At 34.2% G+C, this 20,184-nt stretch overlaps 3 protein-coding genes across 9 annotated transcripts in view; 1 reads left to right on the plus strand and 2 right to left on the minus strand.

The window, feature by feature from the left end:
• The window catches only part of LOC128265272 (ryncolin-2), a 36,660-nt gene that overhangs the window by 3,090 nt on the left and 13,386 nt on the right, over window positions 1-20,184 (minus strand). The window lies entirely within an intron of this gene.
• On the plus strand, window positions 516-4,915 carry LOC128265271 (fibrinogen-like protein A). 2 transcript variants are annotated; one of them, XM_053001167.1, is made up of 4 exons: window positions 516-744; window positions 1,431-1,615; window positions 1,662-2,240; window positions 4,637-4,915. In XM_053001167.1, exons 1-4 carry the CDS (start codon window positions 634-636, stop codon window positions 4,773-4,775), a joined length of 1,014 nt encoding a protein of 337 aa, XP_052857127.1. In that variant the 5' UTR covers window positions 516-633; the 3' UTR covers window positions 4,776-4,915. The 2 variants fall into 2 exon arrangements, with proteins under 2 accessions (XP_052857127.1, XP_052857128.1); XM_053001168.1 differs by having other exon boundaries at window positions 518-744; window positions 1,680-2,240.
• On the minus strand, window positions 4,902-18,886 carry LOC128265273 (uncharacterized). 6 transcript variants are annotated; one of them, XM_053001176.1, is made up of 4 exons: window positions 10,221-10,360; window positions 9,957-10,127; window positions 5,557-5,706; window positions 4,902-5,054 (listed from the first exon to the last, which is right to left on the minus strand). In XM_053001176.1, the coding sequence occupies exons 2-4, from the start codon at window positions 10,113-10,115 to the stop codon at window positions 4,902-4,904; spliced, it is 462 nt and encodes a 153-aa protein (XP_052857136.1). In that variant the 5' UTR covers window positions 10,116-10,127; window positions 10,221-10,360. The 6 variants fall into 6 exon arrangements, with proteins under 6 accessions (XP_052857136.1, XP_052857132.1, XP_052857135.1 ...); XM_053001172.1 differs by lacking the exons at window positions 4,902-5,054; window positions 5,557-5,706; window positions 10,221-10,360 and adding exons at window positions 5,839-6,472; window positions 6,557-6,646; window positions 18,733-18,886; XM_053001175.1 differs by lacking the exons at window positions 4,902-5,054; window positions 5,557-5,706; window positions 10,221-10,360 and adding exons at window positions 5,839-6,472; window positions 6,557-6,646; window positions 10,532-10,588.

Below are 20,184 nucleotides of genomic sequence, written 5' to 3' on the forward strand. Positions count from 1 at the left end.
ATAAACAGAACCTGTTTTTTAACATTTGTCAGGGTTCCTAAACTAAGACTTAACTTGACTTTTTATATAATTAAATTATATAAATTATATAAAATTATAAAGAAACCTTAAGAATAAATAAATTAATTAACCTATTTGTTTTCTGATGGGTATATGCATATGAAATCAATTAAAATATTCATTTTTGAAATTAAAGAATAAATCAAATATTTATATTATTGGATAAGTATTTATATATTTATTCAATCAGTTTTGTTTTCACCTAAAAATCTCTACACACTAAATTACTAAAAATATTTTATCAATAAAAGTTGATTAGTTTGCCCTAAAGGCATTTAAATAACAGTTGCCATAAAAAATAATGCGTTTACAAAATAATAAGTTAGTGTGGTATAACTTTTCCCATATTTTATTTAGTGTTGTTAACTTGCGATCACTTGATGCGAAAGCACTGCCCAACACCGGTCGATTCTGCTTAGCATACCCGTTTCTCAATGCTAATCAATCAAGTGACCTTTGTTTCCATTCGCATTCGCACTCGCATTCGCATTGTGGCTTAGATCGGAAGTTAGTCAGTCTGTTAGTCAGTTAGTTAGTCGGTTAGATAGGTGGCCAGTGATCGGCAGTGGGAAAATGTCGCAGATTTTGCAGCTGGACGCCTTGGTCATGGCCATGGCCTGTCTGTCCACCACGCAAACGGATCTGGGCGGAGGTCTGATGGTGCCGCCCTCGCTGGAAAATGCGGTGAGTTTCCCAAGAACCTGGGAAAATTCCCTTAACTTTGAACTGTATTTGCAAGGGAAAATTAAACCAGTTTTTCGTAGTTAATTTACAGATTTGCATACGTACAAACTAGCATAAGCTGTAGTCCCCATTAAAAGTGTATATAGTTTACAATTCAAAAGAATAAATCAATACATACAGATTAAAAATACAAAATATTGACGCATATTTTACGGTGTTAATAGCTAATACCTTGATTAGGATTTATTTGCATTGCTGTGCTAAAAGTGTATATAATAGAATGATTAAATATTAATGTTTGGTTTTAAAATATAATAAATCATTTTACGGTTTTTATAATGGAGTTTAATTTGCATTGCTATGCTTAAAATGTATACTTTTTATACAAATATATAAGGTGTCATATATATGTATATATATATATATATATATATATATATATATATATTTATTTATATATATTTATAAAATAATAATATATAATTTTGACTTTAATGTTAAATTATTTAAAATTTCAATATAAAGTAGGAAATTTTCGTAAGTGAAAGTAAAATGTTATAATCCATTCAAGAACTTACTAACCAATACATTGATTTAAGTATAAACATTTCAAGTCAAAATCAAAACCATTTGAAGTAGACAATCCTGTTAAAAGTATTTTTGTTGATGTGTTTTATGCCTTCCAGAGCGCCAGTAGCTGTCCAGTTTCGGCCTTGAGTGGACTGACCACTCGCCTGCAGTCGCTGAGCAGGGAGATATCCGGCGTGAAGGACCAGATAGGCAGTCTGCAGGAGCAGTTGGTAGATCTGCGGAGGACTGGAGGTCATCCGGCCGTGGCACTCGCCTCGCCCAGTGCCCTGGGCTCCCGATTGTGGGTATATTGTGGTGGCTTTAACAACCCAAATAATAATTCACAGAGACTTAAACCCCGACAGCCTGGACTTTGAGCCACAATTGCTGGCCACTGGAGGTGCTCCACCTGCTCCAAGTACGCCCGCAAATTGCGTGAAACAGCAGCACGGAGTGGTGCGCATCCGCGTGCGTTCGAATGTGGAGCCCTTCTTCGTGTTCTGCGACCAGAAGGTCAGAGGTGGTGGCTGGACCATGGTGGTCAACCGGTACGATGGCAAGGAGGACTTTAATCGCAAGTGGGCCGACTACAAGATCGGCTTTGGCCCCCTCACCACCGAGTTCTTCATTGGCCTGGACAAGCTGCACCAGATCACCAGCAGCGACAACTACGAGCTGCTGGTCCAGCTGCAGAACCGCAAGCAGGAGCTGCGCCACGCCCTCTACGATCACTTCAGCATCGGCAGCGAGTCGGAGCAGTACCGCCTGAATGTGCTGGGCAAGTACCAGGGCGATGCCGCCGACGCCCTGCGTCAGCACGTGGGCAAGAAGTTCAGCACCCAGGATCGGGACAACGATGAGAGCGAGCAGAACTGCGCCGTGCAACAGTCGGCTGCCTTTTGGTACGGCGCCTCCTGCAATCTCAGGTGGGTTTCCATTTCATTTGCTACATTACAACTAAGGAATAGGCATTTTCAAAGAAGCTAGCCATGACAGTATGTCAGCGTGTTTTTTTGGAAAATCGAACTCAAAGTTAACAATAACTCGAAGAACATTAAAGTTCATTAATAAACAGCAAAGTTATCAACTTAAAAGTTAGCTTTTCCATTTGATTCTACTGGGTCACTCTTATGGCTATACGTCTAGTTCTGGCCAAGTTACAACAAAAGGACTCTTAAGAATTTTGATTTTGACAAGTCTCCAAAAACCCAAAAAAAAAAACATCTTCAAAGTCGGGTTTTGTATTAAAACCCTGGGAAGTAATGGTCCAAAGATTGAATGTCATACATCGGCGAATTTGTCATTAAATTGGACACCAAATGCATTTACAGTTAAATTTTTTTTGAGTTTTTCCAATTTTTACAAAAAATGATTATGTACCCCCTTATCAAAAAAGCGAAAAGTGGCCAAAAAATCAACTTTTGGAAACACGTTTTTAAAAAAAACGATTTTTGCACCAAAACAAAATATATTTATCTAAATCTTTGGGAGATGAAAGTATAGGTTGCCAGCTTTACAAAACAGTAACGTTTATGGCTTTGCCTTTTATTTTACAAGTTCCAACAAAAAAACAATTTGGAAATGTTTATATTTTACATATCTCCAAAAATATTGGAATATCAGGCACCGTTGAATTCGTAACAAAATTTCCAATCGAATGGCATTCACAGTTAAAAAATTTTCAGACTGTCAAATTTCTGCAAAAAATGATGATGTACCCCCTTACAAAAAAGTCAGAAATTTGGACATAAATAAATTTTTCAAAAAACGTTTTTCAAAATTCGGATTTTTTTGCAAATCTAAATTAATTGTTTTCAATCGATCAGGGATGGATGGCATAGGTTGCCAGCTGTTCAAAATAGCAACTCTTTTGACTTTGGGTCTTATTTTGGCAAAGTTACAACAAAGAGACTCTTTAGAAATAATTTTGTTTGAAAAATCTCAAAAAAAACCAAATAACACATTAAAAACTTGGTTTTTGTGTCAAAACCCTGGGAAATAATGGTCAAATGTTGGAATGTCATACACCGTTGAATTCGTAATAAAATTTCCAATCGAATGGCATTCACAGCTAAAAATTTTTCAGATTGTCAAATTTCTGCAAAAAATTATGATGTACCCCCTTACAAAAAAGTCAGAAATTTGGACATAAATAAATTTTTCAAAAAACGTTTTTCAAAATTCGGATTTTTTTGCAAATCTAAATTAATTGTTTTCAATCGATCAGGGATGGATGGCATAGGTTGCCAGCTGTTCAAAATAGCAACTCTTTTTACTTTGGGTCTTATTTTGGCAAAGTTACAACAAAGAGACTCTTTAGAAATAATTTTGTTTGAAAAATCGCCAAAAATCCCAAAAAAACACATTAAAAACTTGGTTTTTGTGTCAAAACCCTGGGAAATAATGGTCAAATGTTGGAATGTCATACACCGTTGAATTCGTAATAAAATTTCCAATCGAATGGCATTCACAGTTAAAAATTTTTCAGATTGTCAAATTTCTGCAAAAAATGATGATGTACCCCCTTACAAAAAAGTCAGAAATTTGGACATAAATAAATTTTTAATAAACGTTTTTCAAAAATTCGGATTTTTTGTCAAAACTAAATTAATTGTTTTCAATCGATCAGAGATGGATGGTATAGGTTGCCAGCTGTTCAAAATTGTACCTCTTTTGACGTTGGGTCTTATTTTGGCAAAGTTACAACAAAAAGACTCTTCGGAAACAATTTGGTTTGAAAAATCTCCAAAAACTCAAAAATCACATTAAAAACTTGGTTTTTGTGTCAAAACCCTGGGAAATAATGGTCAAACGTTGGAATGTCATACACCGTTGAATTTGTCGTGAAAATTCCAATCGAATGGCATTCCCAGGTAAATTTCTGTTTGTCGATTTTTTGCAAAAAATTATGATGTATCCCCTTATTAAAAAAGCGAAAATTGGCCATAAAATTAATTTTTCAGAAAATCGTTTTTTAAAAATCGTCTTTTGCTCTAAAACATAATTTATTTTTCTAACCCGATTGTGGATGGGTAGTATAAGTTGCGAGCTGTACAAAACCCTCACTTTTATGGCTATACACCTAAATTTGGCCAAGTTACAAAAATTGGTAATATATGATTTTTTTATAATGTAGATTTATAGATCTCCCTCTTATAACAAAAAAAAAACTCTTTATATCAGCCATAATATACCATACAATTAACAAATACCATCGCCAAACAATTACTAATTAAATAAATGTTAAGACATTTAAAGTTTAAAATACATAATAAGCCTGTGAAAAATATCGGATTTGTTCTTACCCCTCTTTTTCTTGCAGTAACCCCTTTGGACTTTATCAACAACTTCTCGAACGAGATTATGATGGGTTCAAGGGCATTTTGTGGCACGGTTTTCTGGATGGACCCAAGGGCTCTCTGAAAATTGTCCGCATGATGGTGCGACCCCGCGTTAGTTAATAAATAAGTATGTAGTTTATTTCATTGGTTACACCAGTCACACATTAACAAAAGACCCAAAAGGCTCATAAAAGAAAACAAAACAGAAAAAAACAAACAAATTATAAAATATAAAATAAATTCGATTTAGATTTCGTTGAGCTTTTCAGTCTCTTCGGTGGTTGTGGTGGTGCGAATAGTGGTGGTTGTGGTTGGATCCTCGGAACCCTTTACCACCAGGGCATCTCCAAAAACTGGCTTGAAGAAAAGCACAAAGCGGGAGTAGCGACGAGCGGAGTTCTGCAAGGGATTTGATTTTATAAAATATTAATGTATTAAATAAAATTTAATGAATGCATATTTTCTAAAAGCGCTTTTATACATTTTCAAGAAAATAAGCTGAGATCATATATAGTATTAATAAAATTAATATAGGCATATTTCTGGGAAAAATACCTATTCTTAATTTTTCTTCTGATTTTACATTAAATGATTAAATTAAATTTATAAATATAAAATACCAGTTGATAAAATAATTAAAAAATATTCTTAAAAACCTAATACTAGAAAAAAAGACTAATATGAATTCCATTTTTTCTTCAAAAAATAATCTATAGTTTTAAATAAGAAAAAAGTGTTTCTTTTAGATACATGAGAAATATATCCAATTATATTTTAAAATGTATATATATCCAATTATATTTTAAAATGTATACGTTTCTGGATAAAACTTTTTCCATGTTTTCTATTGAAAATCTCTGAATAAAACCTGCAATAAAATCTAGAGAATGCCATTACTTACCAGGATCAGTCGAGATAGGGACTTTGAGATATTGGTGACCGTCAGCAGGGACTTGTTGAGCAGCTCCGAGGGCAGTTCCAGGGAGGCATCGCTCATGATATCGGCGGCATCGCTCAGGTCTTTGCCCCCCGCCCGACGACGCCTCTTGCTCTGCGAGATAAAGCAATATATATACATATAGATATAGATAAGCGATGAGAGTTCCAAATCGAAGACCCAATATCCAAAATCCAAAAATCCAAATCTAAAAACCCTCCATTGAAACCAGATGTGTGGTATAAATTGGTTTTTTGTTTTCGGTTTTATTCGCTTTTGTGAAGTCGTGGATTTCTCTATATAAATGTATAGTGTATTTTTTTTTGTTTATGCCGAATATTTACAAACATGAAACTTAACTAGGGTGTAAACAAAAAAAAATAAAAACGATTCGAGGGGGTTGAAAAATGGGGGGTAACAAATAGATCAACGATAAATTACAGCTCTCATTTGTTGGCCTTGGTTCGTTGGTGCTTTTTTTTTTTTGTTTTTTTGTTTGTGTCTAGTAGCCCGCCTCATCGGAGTCCGGAGCCGGTGACGTCACGCCGGCAATGCCGTTCACTCCGCCAGAGGATCCCTGCAGGATGGGGCCGGAAAAGCCAAGGAACTTGGACACCACATTGCCCAGGCCGGCATTCGCATTGCCACCGCCAGACGAGGAGCCACTGAAAGCGGTTATGGTGGTCAGCACACCGGTGGTCAGGTCATTGGCTATGTTGCCAATCGAACGGATTTTCGGCGACACCACAGCGGTGATCAGAGTCTGGAAATCCTTGATCGGCACCGGCGACTTGATGTCCCACTGCTTGTTCTTCTCGATATTCGATCGGTCCAGCTGCTCGATCACCCGCGTCTTTGTATCCAGGAAATTGTCGATTTTCTACACACATATATATATATATATACATATTTTATATGATATTTATTTTGAAATATATTTGTGAAGTCAAATTGCAGTACTCACGCCAAACACAAAGCCAAGCACAGCGTTCTTAGCCTCGAATGTGGCTTCGGGCAGTTTTCTTTTGTTGCGCTCCTGGACACCTAACACCTCCTGCAAAGGGAAATCGAAGTGGAAAATACAGGATCACCGACACGGGAATGGCACTCTAAATGCCAAAAAAAACATTTTTCCTCATTTCTTTTGTCTTTCAAGCAACACTGGTAAAAAAGCGTAGTAAATCCAAATATTTTAACTTTTTTTGCTTTGATTTTCTACCATTAAAGTTCATTTTAAAAATTTGTAATTGACTATTTTGGAAATTGAATTAAATGTCTGAAAACGTTATTTAAATTTTAACCAAATTTAAATTAAATAAAATGCTTTTAAATCAAATAGCAACTGTTTTGCAAATGACTTGAAATGAAAATTTTTGAAAATTTAAATCTGCCTTAAATTGAATATATGAAAATCATAATATTTCTTTAGGAAATTTTGTATTGCTTTTAAAGCTTTTTCTTTCTTAAGAAAGTAAGTAATTTCGTGCGGAGTTTCCAAATTCTACCGAGACCATAAAACAGAGGCATAGAAATATGTACAACTAATTTTACGATCTTTGAGTATAAATACTCATTTTTTGCAGTCATGTCTAATGTCGCCTAATTGCCGATCAGACATTTTCGGACTTGTCCGGCTTAATCGATTGGATTCTTTGCCTAATTACACCCAGGTTGGTGAGTACTGCCAGTGCTGACTTCAAGTTTAATTGCTGCCAAAGAGCGGGTAAAAAAACACTCGACACTGGGGGCCAGTTAGACTTGACCCAATTTTCGGGGCTGGGGCCTAAGAAAAAATTAGAAAAAAAAAACAGAAAACAAAAAAAACACTCATGCACATACATAAGTAATTATATCAGTTGTGGACTTGGGGACCTTCGGTCATTCGGTCATTCTAAGCCGACTATCGTCTATCGCCACACATATATGTGGCACTTTGGGACCGCTTCTCAAGCGACCGCCGCTGGTCCAAAGCACTTAAAATTCACCTCGTCATTTGGCCAATATGTATGCACCGCGATATCGAAGCCGAAATCAACACATTTCCAACCACAACGCATAGTCCAATCCCTCGGAATCGAATTTCGAACTTGAGTGTTTTGTTTCAATGCATTGCTTATCATGTTTGCAATTTTACGACCTTTTTATATAATTCGATGATGTCTTTTGAGCGTCTTATTATGATATGTAAAATCTTGAATTGGATATAGAATTTAAAATTTGCTATATATCAAGTAATACAAATGATATAATTAACACATTTGTTAAATTTAAAAAACTCACAAAAATAAAAGAAAATATTATTGTGGATTTAAAGTAGCTAAAAGGTTAGCAAAAGAAAGGTATTTCATCCTAAAAATCATTTACTTAACATATTTGTTAAGTCTTAAGGACTCACAAGACATACAAAAATATATTTAATTTAATTTTATACTTAAGAGTAACAAAAAAATAGTTTAAAATGTATTTAAGTAGCTAGCAAAAAGGAATAGAAAAAATAATTGAATTTAAAAATAATTCAATTCAATTAATCAAAAAACATTTAATAAACCCTAAATTCAAACATTTTTAAAGTCAAAGGCACAAAATATGTATAAACAAGCTATTGAAACATTTGGCAAAATGGTATTAAAGTCTCATAGCGACAAGGCAACGACAGTTAATCAGCTTGAAAACGTTTAACAAAAATTCGCCTTCAACCAACAGATTTCGATCATAACTAATATCTTGAAAATTATGCAACTCATTTGGCGTTTTCGGTTCATTGTTCTGCCATTCTCCCACTTGAGAGTTTTTGAGAGATTGCCCAACTCGAAAACGCCTAGAGCATTCCACATAATCTGTTTTTTGTTTTTAATTTTTTTTTTGGTGGGTTTTGAGAAGCTAAATAAACTAGGCGATTTATTAGTTTAACAAAACGCTAAACACATTACGCTCTACTCCACACCTTTTGTTTTTTGGTCCGTTGAAGTGACAAACAAAAAGCGTGAGCTATGATTTATATGGAGCAAAATCAGGTCAGTTGTTGAAAGCCGAACAAGCAGTTAAGCGAAGGGACATACAACAAGTTTAACTACTACTTCAATGGAAAAGTGGGAAAATGTTGGCTTAGATAATGCTTAGTTGTCGCATAGATTACCCAATCTTTTTCAAAATGTAAAATCAAATTACAAAAATCGTTTCTTATATTTCACAATATTCCCTGCCTGGTAATCATGATTTTAATATACACACTTTATACAATATTTAAATGGCATATATTTAATGTTTCAAATATTTTAAGATAATTATTTAGGATCAAAGTATACAATTTCATGAAACTGTAAAAGCAATTACTTCTTTAATGGAACATTTTTGTATTCCTTATTATTGAAATTAGCTAAGTTAAAATTTTAAAACGTTTTCAAAGTGATTTTTTTCAGACTGCCATTACTTTTTGAAAACCTACTCAATTTGAATTTACCCAATTTTCCCATACAATTCCATCAAATTCAGTGCTTTTTCTCACCACAAATGGTTAAATCAATAAACACGAATAAATAATAAATTTGAACCAACTTTTTGGAGGCGCGGAAATGTTTCACAATGCGTGCGAATAAGAGGAAGCGAGAGAAGAAGAGGTGATGAGCCATGAAGAAGCTACCACCATCTCTCTCTTTCTAGCCGCATCAGACCCTCTCTTTCTATCCGAGGCGTTGGCTTTCGGTCTTTTTTTTGGATTTTTGGTTGTTCGGCTTTTTGGAATGGTTTTGAAATGTTAACGTAGGTCGTTAACAAGTTTTGTCGCCATCAAGGTCGTCTGGTCTCGAATGGCCAACGAATTTTGGAATCGAAATTCGGTTGTAAGCCATTTATTTTTCTTGGCTCTTTAAATTTTGCATACGATTTGCATACTAGTGGGGCCCAAAAAAAAAAAGTGCCAAGAAGTCAGTTCAATGCACCACAAAATTAGCAGCTTGCACAATGTTCAAAATTTGCAACAAAAGAGAGAGGTAGATATATAGAGAGTGAAGAGAGGAAGAGATAATGATAGAGATAGAGAGAGCGGGAAAATGTTAGTTTCATGTCAGAAGACAATCAAGTTTAGTTTAATTTTCTCTCTTTGATTTTGTTACAGACTTCCTTGTTCGATTTTTGCATTTTTCTCAGAGGGTTTTATGTTTTTCTTGCAGTGTTTGTTGACTTTTATGTTTGAATTAAAAAAAAAAAAATTTTTTTAAGGCAATAGGGTTTTTAAGAGGATTTTGGAGGGCTTTTGATTTTTTATGTTTAGATTATTTTTGGTTTTTTCTCAAATGGATTTGGGTTTATTTTTTTTTTGGATTTTTCTCAGGAGTTTTGGGTGTTTTGTTCTGCTCTTTTGTTACCTCTGCATTGATGGGATTCAAATCGGGATCGCTGGAATCCTGGAAACTGGCCTCCATCTCCGAATTGATCTGCTGTGGAGCGGGGGCGCCCATCGACAAGGCTAGCAATGCCGCAAGCACGGCCATCGATAGTAACAAACGGCTCCTGGTGAACTGCATATTTGAGTTTTTCTGCAAAACAAAAATTGTATAGTTTTAGCCAGGCTTTTGGCAGTGGAAAATTTCGCTGTTATTTTTTGGTTGAATATTGTATATTGTGTGTACCGCAAGACAAGACAAAAAAAAAAACACAAAACTTTAAGCTCGAAATTGACTGGAAAAAAAGCGATGCAAAGCAAAGTATAAACAAAGTTTTGGTGTGTGTTTTTATTGTTGTCGTTGAGAGGGAGCCGCGCCGCCAGATACGCGATACTAGCACGTTCACTAACTTTAAGCAAATGACTGCGGACGAAAGTTACTTCAATGATTTAGCAGTGGCCAAAAAATCGGTTACACAGCCCACGGCGCATGCGCAGAGCTTTTTGTGTGAATCGCCGCAGCGCAGCGCAGTCCACTCAAAAAATAAACACACAGACCAAGCCACAGAGCCAAAATATCCATCGAAAAGTCCACCAGAGCGACGCAATCCGGCCAAATTGAATTTTATTGCTGCCGTTGGATATACTTTGGACATGGGGGATATGGCTGTGGATGTGGCTGTGGATGCAAGACGTCGACTTCGACTTCGACGTCGACGTTGGCAGCGATTCGAGCGGAACGCCGGCGCCAAAAATATAAAAAAACACGTTTTTGAGCGCAAATATAAGTAATACTACCGAACGGAAAGCGCTCAATAAAGTGCAAAACCAGACGCCGGAGATGTTAAGTCACCGGTGTTGTTGTCTTGTTAATGGTGTTTCTGCAATGCGCTTTTAATTTGTACTCTTTGGCTTTCAATTAAGGCACACACACACAAACACATAAGCAGGGGCACAAGTCGGTCATACGCGGCGTATGCGCAATGTGTATTATCAAGCACTTTTTCGGCAGGAATTGTCGTGGGGTTTTAATAGAAGGGTCCTTATAGAAGGGTCTGATTCTCCCAATTTGCATAGAATCATGTATTTTATGATAGCCTTCCCATTGAAACCCACAAAAATATAACATTTTATGCTGGCAACTTAAAAAAAATAAACATTATATTATATTTTTGTATGTTTATAATTATAGACATCATTGTAAAGCACTGTTCATTACAATTGATTTTGCTGTTATCATTTTCAGACTTTACCTATTGTTTTAAAATAAGATTCAACTATTCATGTTTTATTATATTTTTATAAATTTTAAATTATGCACATAAATCGATAAAAATGCATTTAAATGTAACTACTGCTCATTAAAATTAATTTGGCAGCTAACATTTTTAAACTTTTTCTTTAAATTATATAAAATTATACTTTTATAAATTGAAACTTATACGCATAAATCGTTAAAATTTTATTTAGGCACTGCTCCTTCAAATTGATTTGGCTGTTAACATTTTTAGACTTTACTTTTTGTTTTAAAATAAGGGTTAAACTATTTATGTGAAATTATATTTTTATTAATTTAAAATTATGGTCATACATCCTGGAATATGTTTTTAAAATTGATTTTCCAGACAAAGGATTAAACAATTTGTAAAGCTTAAAAAATTATATTAAGTCACTGCAAATATGTGAAATATAAATGAAATTTTTACATACTAATCGTATAGTTTTAAAATGTACTTAGGCTAAAATTTTGTAATTTAAAAAAGCTTTAGACCAATAAAACAATAAATATAAAATAAAACAATAAACTCCCCTAAAGCAATTAAAGCCGCCATCCTTGACTCTTACGTCGAGTAAGAATTTAATTTTTGCTGGATTTACTAGTAGATCGAGCCACCTCAAGTCTAAATGCCTATGTAAAATCGCATGTTAATGCGCTTTTTACGATTAATAATCAGCATAAATTATACGTATTTATGGCTAGAAGTAAAATGTGGTCGTCGTCCACTGGAGAACAAAAAGGCGAGCATACTGCAAAGAATACGAGCTAAAGAAAATTAAATCAAGTTGCTCGCCTCGGACGCCAGATGAAAACGGATAAATTGGAGTCAAAGTGCGCGTATCGAATTCAGACGCAACTTAATAACTGGAATTGCATGTCGATCCGATATGATACGATACGATATGATTCGATATACCACTGCATGTATAATTAGTCAAGTTCTGAATTCGTAAACAATTAACTAAAAAAATCGCCTGAAATTCCAATCAAACCGAATCGAATCCAAGTTGATTAAGTCAATTTTGAGATTTAAATTGGGCCTCTAAACGGATTGAGATCATCTGCACTCGACTTACGCATGTTTATTATGCTTTCCATGCAATTGCATGATTTACTGAACAGTTTGCGGCTTTTTGCTGAACAAATTGCTTGTGGCACGAAATGTGGAAAAAAAAACTCTAAAAATATAAAAATATTAAAAAAATATTGTTCTTTTTGTAAAAAAAAAAATGTATAAGATAAAACCATTTTTTTCCATTGACTTATTTAGCTTAAACATTTTTTTTGTTTTATATTTACATTAATGTAACATTAATAAATATTTTCTGAGTGCATTTTCTCAAAATGCTTGAAGTTCTTTAAACGAAAGTGATCATTTTATGTTGAGATCCTTCATGATATCCCCAGTTATTAAACCATCAAAAAACCTTTCTAATTAACCGCTGTCAGCCAATTAACCCGTTTTTGCCGGCAATCCGGCATATTGCTTATCAATATTCAAGGTCTTTGGAAACGGGACTGAAACATAATCCATAGTCGAGATGCCTGTTAATTTAACTTTTTACTTTATTTATATATCTTATTTTTTATATGACGACAGACCCAGATAAAGCAAAATTAATGCGCGTATCCGTTGAAATGACAAATAAGAAATACAAAAATTAATGTACAAATTTCAACAACAAAACCGCAAAAAAACCGAAGACACAAAATGCAAAGTGCACGCTTGGTTGTCAGCGGTTTTTTTTTTTATTTTTGTGGGTCACAAGGTCGGGAGATGTCTTTTCTGAGGTCTCCACCTGCAGCTCCATCTTCATCTTCATCTTAGCATCCACATCCACATCCGTCCTCGATCTCTTGAAAATCACAGATTGTAGATCGCAGATCGCAGAACCTGTGAGCAGTACTATACATGCTCGAGTGCCTCTTACTTTGTGGCCTTAGCTAAATGAACTTTCAATTTTCTTGTCGCCGAAAAACGAGACTCGCCTGCACGGAAGCCCTTGAAGATGGTTTCAAAAATTAAAGCCACATTCTGACTCATTTTAGTTACGCAAAAGTAAGTCAGCCAGTGCATAAAGTAACAGTTGCAATATATAGCCCTATTTAAATCTACATCTTAATTTCTCCACACTGGTAAATAAAACGTAGTTAGCCCAAATAATATCTTAAATATTTTTCACTTTGATTTACATACATTTTTTTTTAGCTATTTAAAATTCAAAAATATTAAAAAAAATGTAAAATTTTTCATTTGACTATTTTCGGAATTGATTTTTATATCTAAAAATGCAATTTATATTTTGAATTTATAAATAGTATTTTTTTCACATTAATTAAAATATGCACTGTTTTTTTTATGATGATTTAATATTTCATTTAAATATTAAATACACAATTTAGAATTCAAAAGTCAGATATTTAATTTTAGTATTCAATTTCCTTAGCATTGGAAATAAAGGTACTCTATCTTTATGTTAACATTTCTTTTATTGGGATTTTAATTATTTTTTGCATTAAACAGACTCAATAAATAAGTCAATATAAATCTTCTATAAAATCTTATTTAAAGATTTATCTTTATTTATATTTTTAAGATTTTCATTTACAATAAATTTGTTTGGAATTTTATTAAGTACTTAAGCTTGTATGTACTATTCTGACCTTTTGTAATTCATTAATAAATTCTGCTCTATTTGGCTAATCTTTAATGCCACTTGCATGCTTTTAATTTGAATAAAATCTCTTGAGATCAGCGACAAAAAAAAAGCCGAACACTTGTTCTGCCTAATTTGGCAGCTCAATTAGCAAATTATCCATGAAAATTCAATTGCAGCTCGTTGCCGTTGAGGCGCCGCAATTAGAACGCCATAGTTGATGGCCAATTGGTCAATTGGTCACTTAGTCAATCTGTCAATGTGTCAATCTGTCCATCAGCGTTACAGCGCGTGTCATAATGTTTATGACAGACGGCAGACAACTCGAATACAGAAACAACTAAAAGACAGGCGCACTTTGCCTTGCTTTTATTGAAAAAAAACAAAACAGAAAAGAAAATGTGGCAGAAACATGGCACACATAGCCAACCGTTTTGGCCTGGCCAAGACCCCAAATGCGCCCCAAATCCTTGCCCCCTGAACCCAGATCTTCATTGCATTTCCAGTTTCGCCTTTGGTTACGGGTTTCATCAGTGGTTAAAAAAAATGTCAGGGGGCAATATGGCAAAATAGTGGGGCAGACAGACGCATTAAAACCGTACTAACCGGTGGCAACTTGTTCTCTGGAAATAGTCAAATAGTCGCGCTACAAATATACATACCCTTCGCCGTCATGTTGGGGCATAATTTGGCATTGCCCAATCGTTATGCAACGCTTGTCATTATGCATTATGCGATTTTATGCTTTTTTTTTCGGGCCGCGGCATTAATGTCACCTGCTGCTCATCGTTGTTCTGGCCACGATGACTTCGCTAAGTGCACGCAGGAAAACCAAAAAATAATTCCAAAAAAAATATATGCAGCCAACAAGTAAGAGGTTTTAGGGGGGTCCCCACTAGCTTTACGATCGAAAAGTTGGAAGTTACAGGCGGCCGGCCGGTCATAACCATTAACCGTTTACATGACGCCCGGCTTTCATTTGGGCCCAGAGCGCGGCTCGTTAACCAGGTGGCCCACAGTGGAGATGCACCACTCGATTCCGCATCCAATTCCATCTAATATATGTATGCAACTCCGCCTGCAATGGGTCTCTAATGAACTGCTGATGGCTTTGCGCAAGTCTTTTTTTCGGCCAATGGCCAAGTCTGTTTGGCATTTAACCAAAGGAATTGTCATTGGAGGCTAGGAATAGAGTTAAAGGCCGAAAACTGCCAAGAGAAGGGTTAAGAAACCCAGATATATGAACTATATAGTTGAGGACATAACACTTTAATAACAATTTTAATTTAGAAATGACTTCCCTCTCATTCTTAATTGTTGAATCATTCTCATGTGCGACTAAAAATAACTTTAAAATATGTATAGCTGCTGAAAAGTGCACAGAAAATCTTAAGAAACAAATATGTATTAACAATAATCTGGTACTTAAATATGTTCTGCAAACAATTTTAAATACTAATGAATAAAAATAATGCCAAACTAAATACTATTTAAAATCTTAAACATTTTTAAAGAAGAATTTACATCATTAAAGCTTGGAAAATAAAACCATAATAAAATTGTTAATGAAAGCAAGGAAAGTTATTTTAAAAAAAATTAAAACTGCCAAAAAGTGCACAGAAAAAGTCAAGAAACAAAAAATTATCATTAATAAAGAGAGAAAATAATAAACTAAGATGGGTTTTCAAATATAAATAATACGAATCTTAGTTACAAAATTATTGCAAACTGTAAAGACCTTTTAATTTCTAATAATTTTTGTTATTACCTTCTTAATGTATTATTTTGCAAAATTCTTTCACTAAAATTGTAAAAAAAAAATATGTATAAATTTAAACACAATATTTAAATGCAGATTTAAAGAGCATTAACAAACGCTTGCAATAGTTCAGGTATTGAGCCCAGAGAAGTGAATATTGGTCTTCTCTCCTGCTGATAAATAGTTATTTCAAATGATGCAACTTAAGTTGTATTCCTAACAATTAATGGCTTAACCTTATCGAATATTAATGCCAATTTGTTGCAATTTCGAGCAAAAAACAATCTCCAAGTGGCAATGAGCAAAGGAAACCCCACAAAGAATTACCTGCCGAGATCAGTCGGCCTAATTGGGCCGCAAATGCAATGCTCTTAATCGAAAACGAAAAACGTTAATTTAGTTCATATTAAGACCATGTTTAAGCCAATCCTTCACATCAAGAGCTTTTGTTTTGTGCTCCATAGCCGGGTCGAATTTAATTGGAAAAGGCGTTGCCAATTTGACCATTCACCGACTCAGATTTCGACTTAGACTCAAACTCGAACTCAGAAATCAGAATTTGTTGAGCGAACTTTGTTCTTGGCCAGGCTTAAATGATTCGTTTTGGCACAAAGGTTGCCGGAGATTCTGATTCTGATTCTAAAGTCAGGTGGCGTTTATTTGTTTGTTCAGCCATTACAGTAATTATAGTATTAATAAATCTCGCCACTGGCGACCGACGAAGGTCATCCCATAATAATATAATTTTGGCATTAGACTTCGATTTTTTTTTTTTGAAAGGCATTTCGAATCTGATCACTTTGCTTAATTGCCGTGCAGAACTTGGCGCTGTTAAATGAGCCGTAAATTGGAAATCACTTCTTAGCTGAACGCAAACGCAAGAGGCTTATGAAACTGCCAATCAAATAATTTAGGAGTATTAAAAAAAACTTTTTTTTATAGGAAAAAACAGCATATCAACACATCAACAAAAAGCAGCTATTCATAGACCAATTTATTAACTGCCCAGGGAAATAACATCGTAAAAAATGTGTGAAAATTCGTATAATTCAAGATGTGCGCTACGGACTTTAATGCTCATAATTGAAACATAAAATCTACATAGAGGTACAAGGAAATTTCACGATTTACATAATAAGCGGGCCAAAAAGGGGGGCATTGTTTTACGACCAATTTGATAAGTTTCTATGCTTATTTTTTTCGATATCGGGTTGCCCCAATCGATTTGCATAACTCTCCCGCAAAACAAACCCAGAAATTTGGAGCGTCGTCTGGTCAATAAACTTATTGACCGACTTAGATTTGGCACCTGCACATATATCTCTCTGTTTATATGCACTGCTAAAAACAAAAAAAACTGAAAACCTTAAAATTTTGTGCTCAATTTAAATATTTTTCGCTTTGATTTTCAATTATCTAAAATTATAATTATTTTATATATGAAAAATATTAAAATTTGTCAAAATTTGCATTCGACTATTTTCGGTTATGATTTTAATATCTGAAAATAAGATTTAAATTTTAAATTTTATTTTACTGGAATAAAATGCATTAAATTCAAATGTTTTATTACCAAACAATTTACTATGCACTGTATTTAATTTTATGATTCAATATTGTTTTTTAAATATTCCACTTTTTTATCAGTGTAGAGACGCCCACTCGCCGGTTTGCCTTCGGCAGATTTCCAGTGCGACTGCTCCACTTTCATGGCGTTTACTTTCGCTTTTTCCCTCGTTTCGATTTTTTATTTAATTTTTTTTATTTTTGGCCCAGCCATCATCGCTGGCTTTTGTTATTGCTTATAGCTGATGGCATTTTGCTTTTGGCCCAGAGCGCGTTGATGGCTGCTGTATCTTGGGGCTGAGGCTTATCTGGCCAGAGCCATCGACTCGAACGACCTTGAGACCGTTACCGGTTTTTGGCTTTGGTTTTGGTTTGGGCCAGGCCAGGCCACTCTTGCATGATCCACAGACCAGTTAGCTCTGATTTTAATTCATCCTCAATCATGGCGGCAGACAGGGGTCAGGTCGCAAATGACCAATAAGTTGATAGGTAGTTAACCCCGAAAATTCAAAGGTTCAAAGCATCTTGGGGTCACCACTTAAAAAGTTTTGAGAACATTGCCCCTTGTCAACGTTAAAAATAAACTCTATCAAAATGTTTTAAATAGCATTTAACTTAAAACAAATGTTATAAAAAAATGGATTTAAATAGTATTAAGATGCTTAGCAAAAATGCCCCCGTTAACATTAAAAAAAACTCTTTCAAAATGTTTTAAAGCAAAACAAATGTTATAACAAAAATTTATTTAAATACAATGTAATTGCCACATATGCACCTTTGTTAGCTTTTTTTAAAAGACTCCTGCACAACAATAATAATAAATAATAACTTAAATACCAGATATAAAATACAAAAACAAAATATTCCTTAATATTTAAAAGCTTTCCAAATTGTTTAATTAATTTTTTAAAGCAGAAGTCTTCAAAAATTAAATAAATTCATAAATAAACAAATAAACAAATAAACCATAAAAATTTGTATAAAATAGCATATCAATCAATAAGTTTATTTAAATAAAAATTTTCTTAAGCTTAAAAAACTCAAAAACATATATATGATACATTGAAAACAAAAGTTTCCGTCGTAAGTGTACAATAAAACTCTCCCTTTTTTGTCGGCTTACAAACAGTATTGGTTAAGTCTTTGGCTTTTGTTAATTGATTTATGAAGCAATTAACGCATTTGAGTCGTCACTTTTGCATTGTTGACGTCGGTGCTGTTGCCAAATTTCGGTAGCCAAAGCGATTAATGGACGGGCGCTAATCAAAAGCGCCCCCCATTCCCCTTTCGCCACTTTTTTTCAGTTGCCCCGCCCCCTTGGGTGCTGTTTGCGTTTGGAACAGACCTGACCTATGGCCAGCATTTCGAGTTGAGGCTTAGCCCAGTTAGCAAGTTCGTTGCCTAAGTCTTTCGTTTTGACACACATTTTGAGCTGCGATTTTCGCTTTCCTGCTTCTTTTTTTTTTTTTTTTTGTTTTGCCTTTATACGTAAACTCACCCGAAAAAGTGTAAAATAAAGATGCGTCTTGCCAAACTTAATTGCAATGCGAACTCGCCGAAGCACCAAAATATATAATTGAGTTCATTAACAATTTCAAAATGCAAATAAACCAGCACAAACGGAGTAAAAAACAAATCAACAAAAAAAAAACAAAGCAATAAACACAAACTGAGGTTTTTCAAATTAAAAACGCGACAACTAAACGGCCCGCAAAATGTCACTTGGTCTTGTGAAAGATTCACGCATAACTGAAAACTGAAAATCGCCGCTGCAAAAGCAGCCCACATCAAAAAAAAAAAAAATTAATAAAAAAGGGAGAGAGAGAGGGAGAGAGCAGGCGGAAGCGAGAGAGCGAGAGAGGCAAAGAAAGTAAGTAAAAGCATTTCAATGGAAACCTGTAATCAGTAGAAAGTGACACAATGCCCGCTCCACTGGCCAAGTATTCAAGTAGTTGGCTCACTGAGAAAGGTGCGGGGAATGCGGGGAAAGCGCACAACAACCAAGAGAGTGACTCAAAAGAGAGCCGGGAAAATCACAAAAAGATTCGACCAAAATCAAATGTGAAGCGAGCTTCAAAACTATATGTCTCAAGTTTTTTATCCCTTTTTCCCAAAGACTTTATTAATATGTTTTACATTAAAACGTAAAAATATAAAAACGTTAATAAAACGGTCAAGAAAAATTAAAACCAAATTCTTATTTTAATCTTTCACTTTCTTAAAGTCCAATTTTTATAGCTGACTTTTATTCAGCAGTAAATTTTACGACAATTTTTTTTTATCAGTATACAAAATTTAAGAAATATTTGCCATAAGCTGGTTATAAACTATATATATATATATATATATATATATATATATATACTTTTACTTTTACAAATACAAAATTTATTATTTAAAAAAAAATATAATAAAATAATTATATATTTAAAATATAATATACCAAAAACGAAACTTTATTTTCTACAGTTAAGAAATTTGTTTCCTTACAATGTATAATATTAAATCTTTTAGGTAAAGAACATGAACTGTATATTAAGTCCTATAAAAAGCTATTATTAAAATAAAGAATTTAATGTATATATACAGTCTTATCAAAAAGAAATTTTAAAATAAACAATTCGTTGTAAATTATGAGCAATTAATTGTCAACTTAATTTTTCATAGAAAACTTTAATATCAGAAGCAATTTATGAAGAGTATATAATCTTTATAAACAAAAAATATTAAAATAAAGAATTCTTGGTAAACTATGAGCAACCAATTGTCAACTATCTTTGCCACCACAAGCCCATAAGTCGCACTCCAAAGTACATTCCTCTATGCTGCCCCCTGTGAACTTTTGTTTTAGGCAATGAACTCTGAAGCTGTGCCCCCTGAGTTCACTTGGTTTTAACTTCCGCTTTTTTTTTGTGAGCACTTTCGCTTTCTTGCTTTCGACCCCAGTGGT

This window comes from Drosophila gunungcola, unplaced genomic scaffold (assembly GCF_025200985.1).
Source record: "Drosophila gunungcola strain Sukarami unplaced genomic scaffold, Dgunungcola_SK_2 000107F, whole genome shotgun sequence".
Lineage (NCBI taxonomy): Eukaryota > Metazoa > Arthropoda > Insecta > Diptera > Drosophilidae > Drosophila > Drosophila gunungcola.

Coding starts and splice junctions, on each gene's coding strand:
- LOC128265271 (XM_053001167.1), top strand. CDS start 634: ATGTCGCAGATTTTGCAGCTGGACGCCTTGGTCATGGCCATGGCCTGT. Junction 745..1,430: donor CGCCCTCGCTGGAAAATGCG/GTGAGTTTCCCA, acceptor TATGCCTTCCAG/AGCGCCAGTAGCTGTCCAGT. Junction 1,616..1,661: donor AGTGCCCTGGGCTCCCGATT/GTGGGTATATTG, acceptor AATAATTCACAG/AGACTTAAACCCCGACAGCC.
- LOC128265273 (XM_053001172.1), bottom strand. CDS start 10,115: ATGCAGTTCACCAGGAGCCGTTTGTTACTATCGATGGCCGTGCTTGCG. Junction 6,647..9,956: donor TGAATCCCATCAATGCAGAG/GTAACAAAAGAG, acceptor TTCCCTTTGCAG/GAGGTGTTAGGTGTCCAGGA. Junction 6,473..6,556: donor TGCTTGGCTTTGTGTTTGGC/GTGAGTACTGCA, acceptor ATATGTGTGTAG/AAAATCGACAATTTCCTGGA.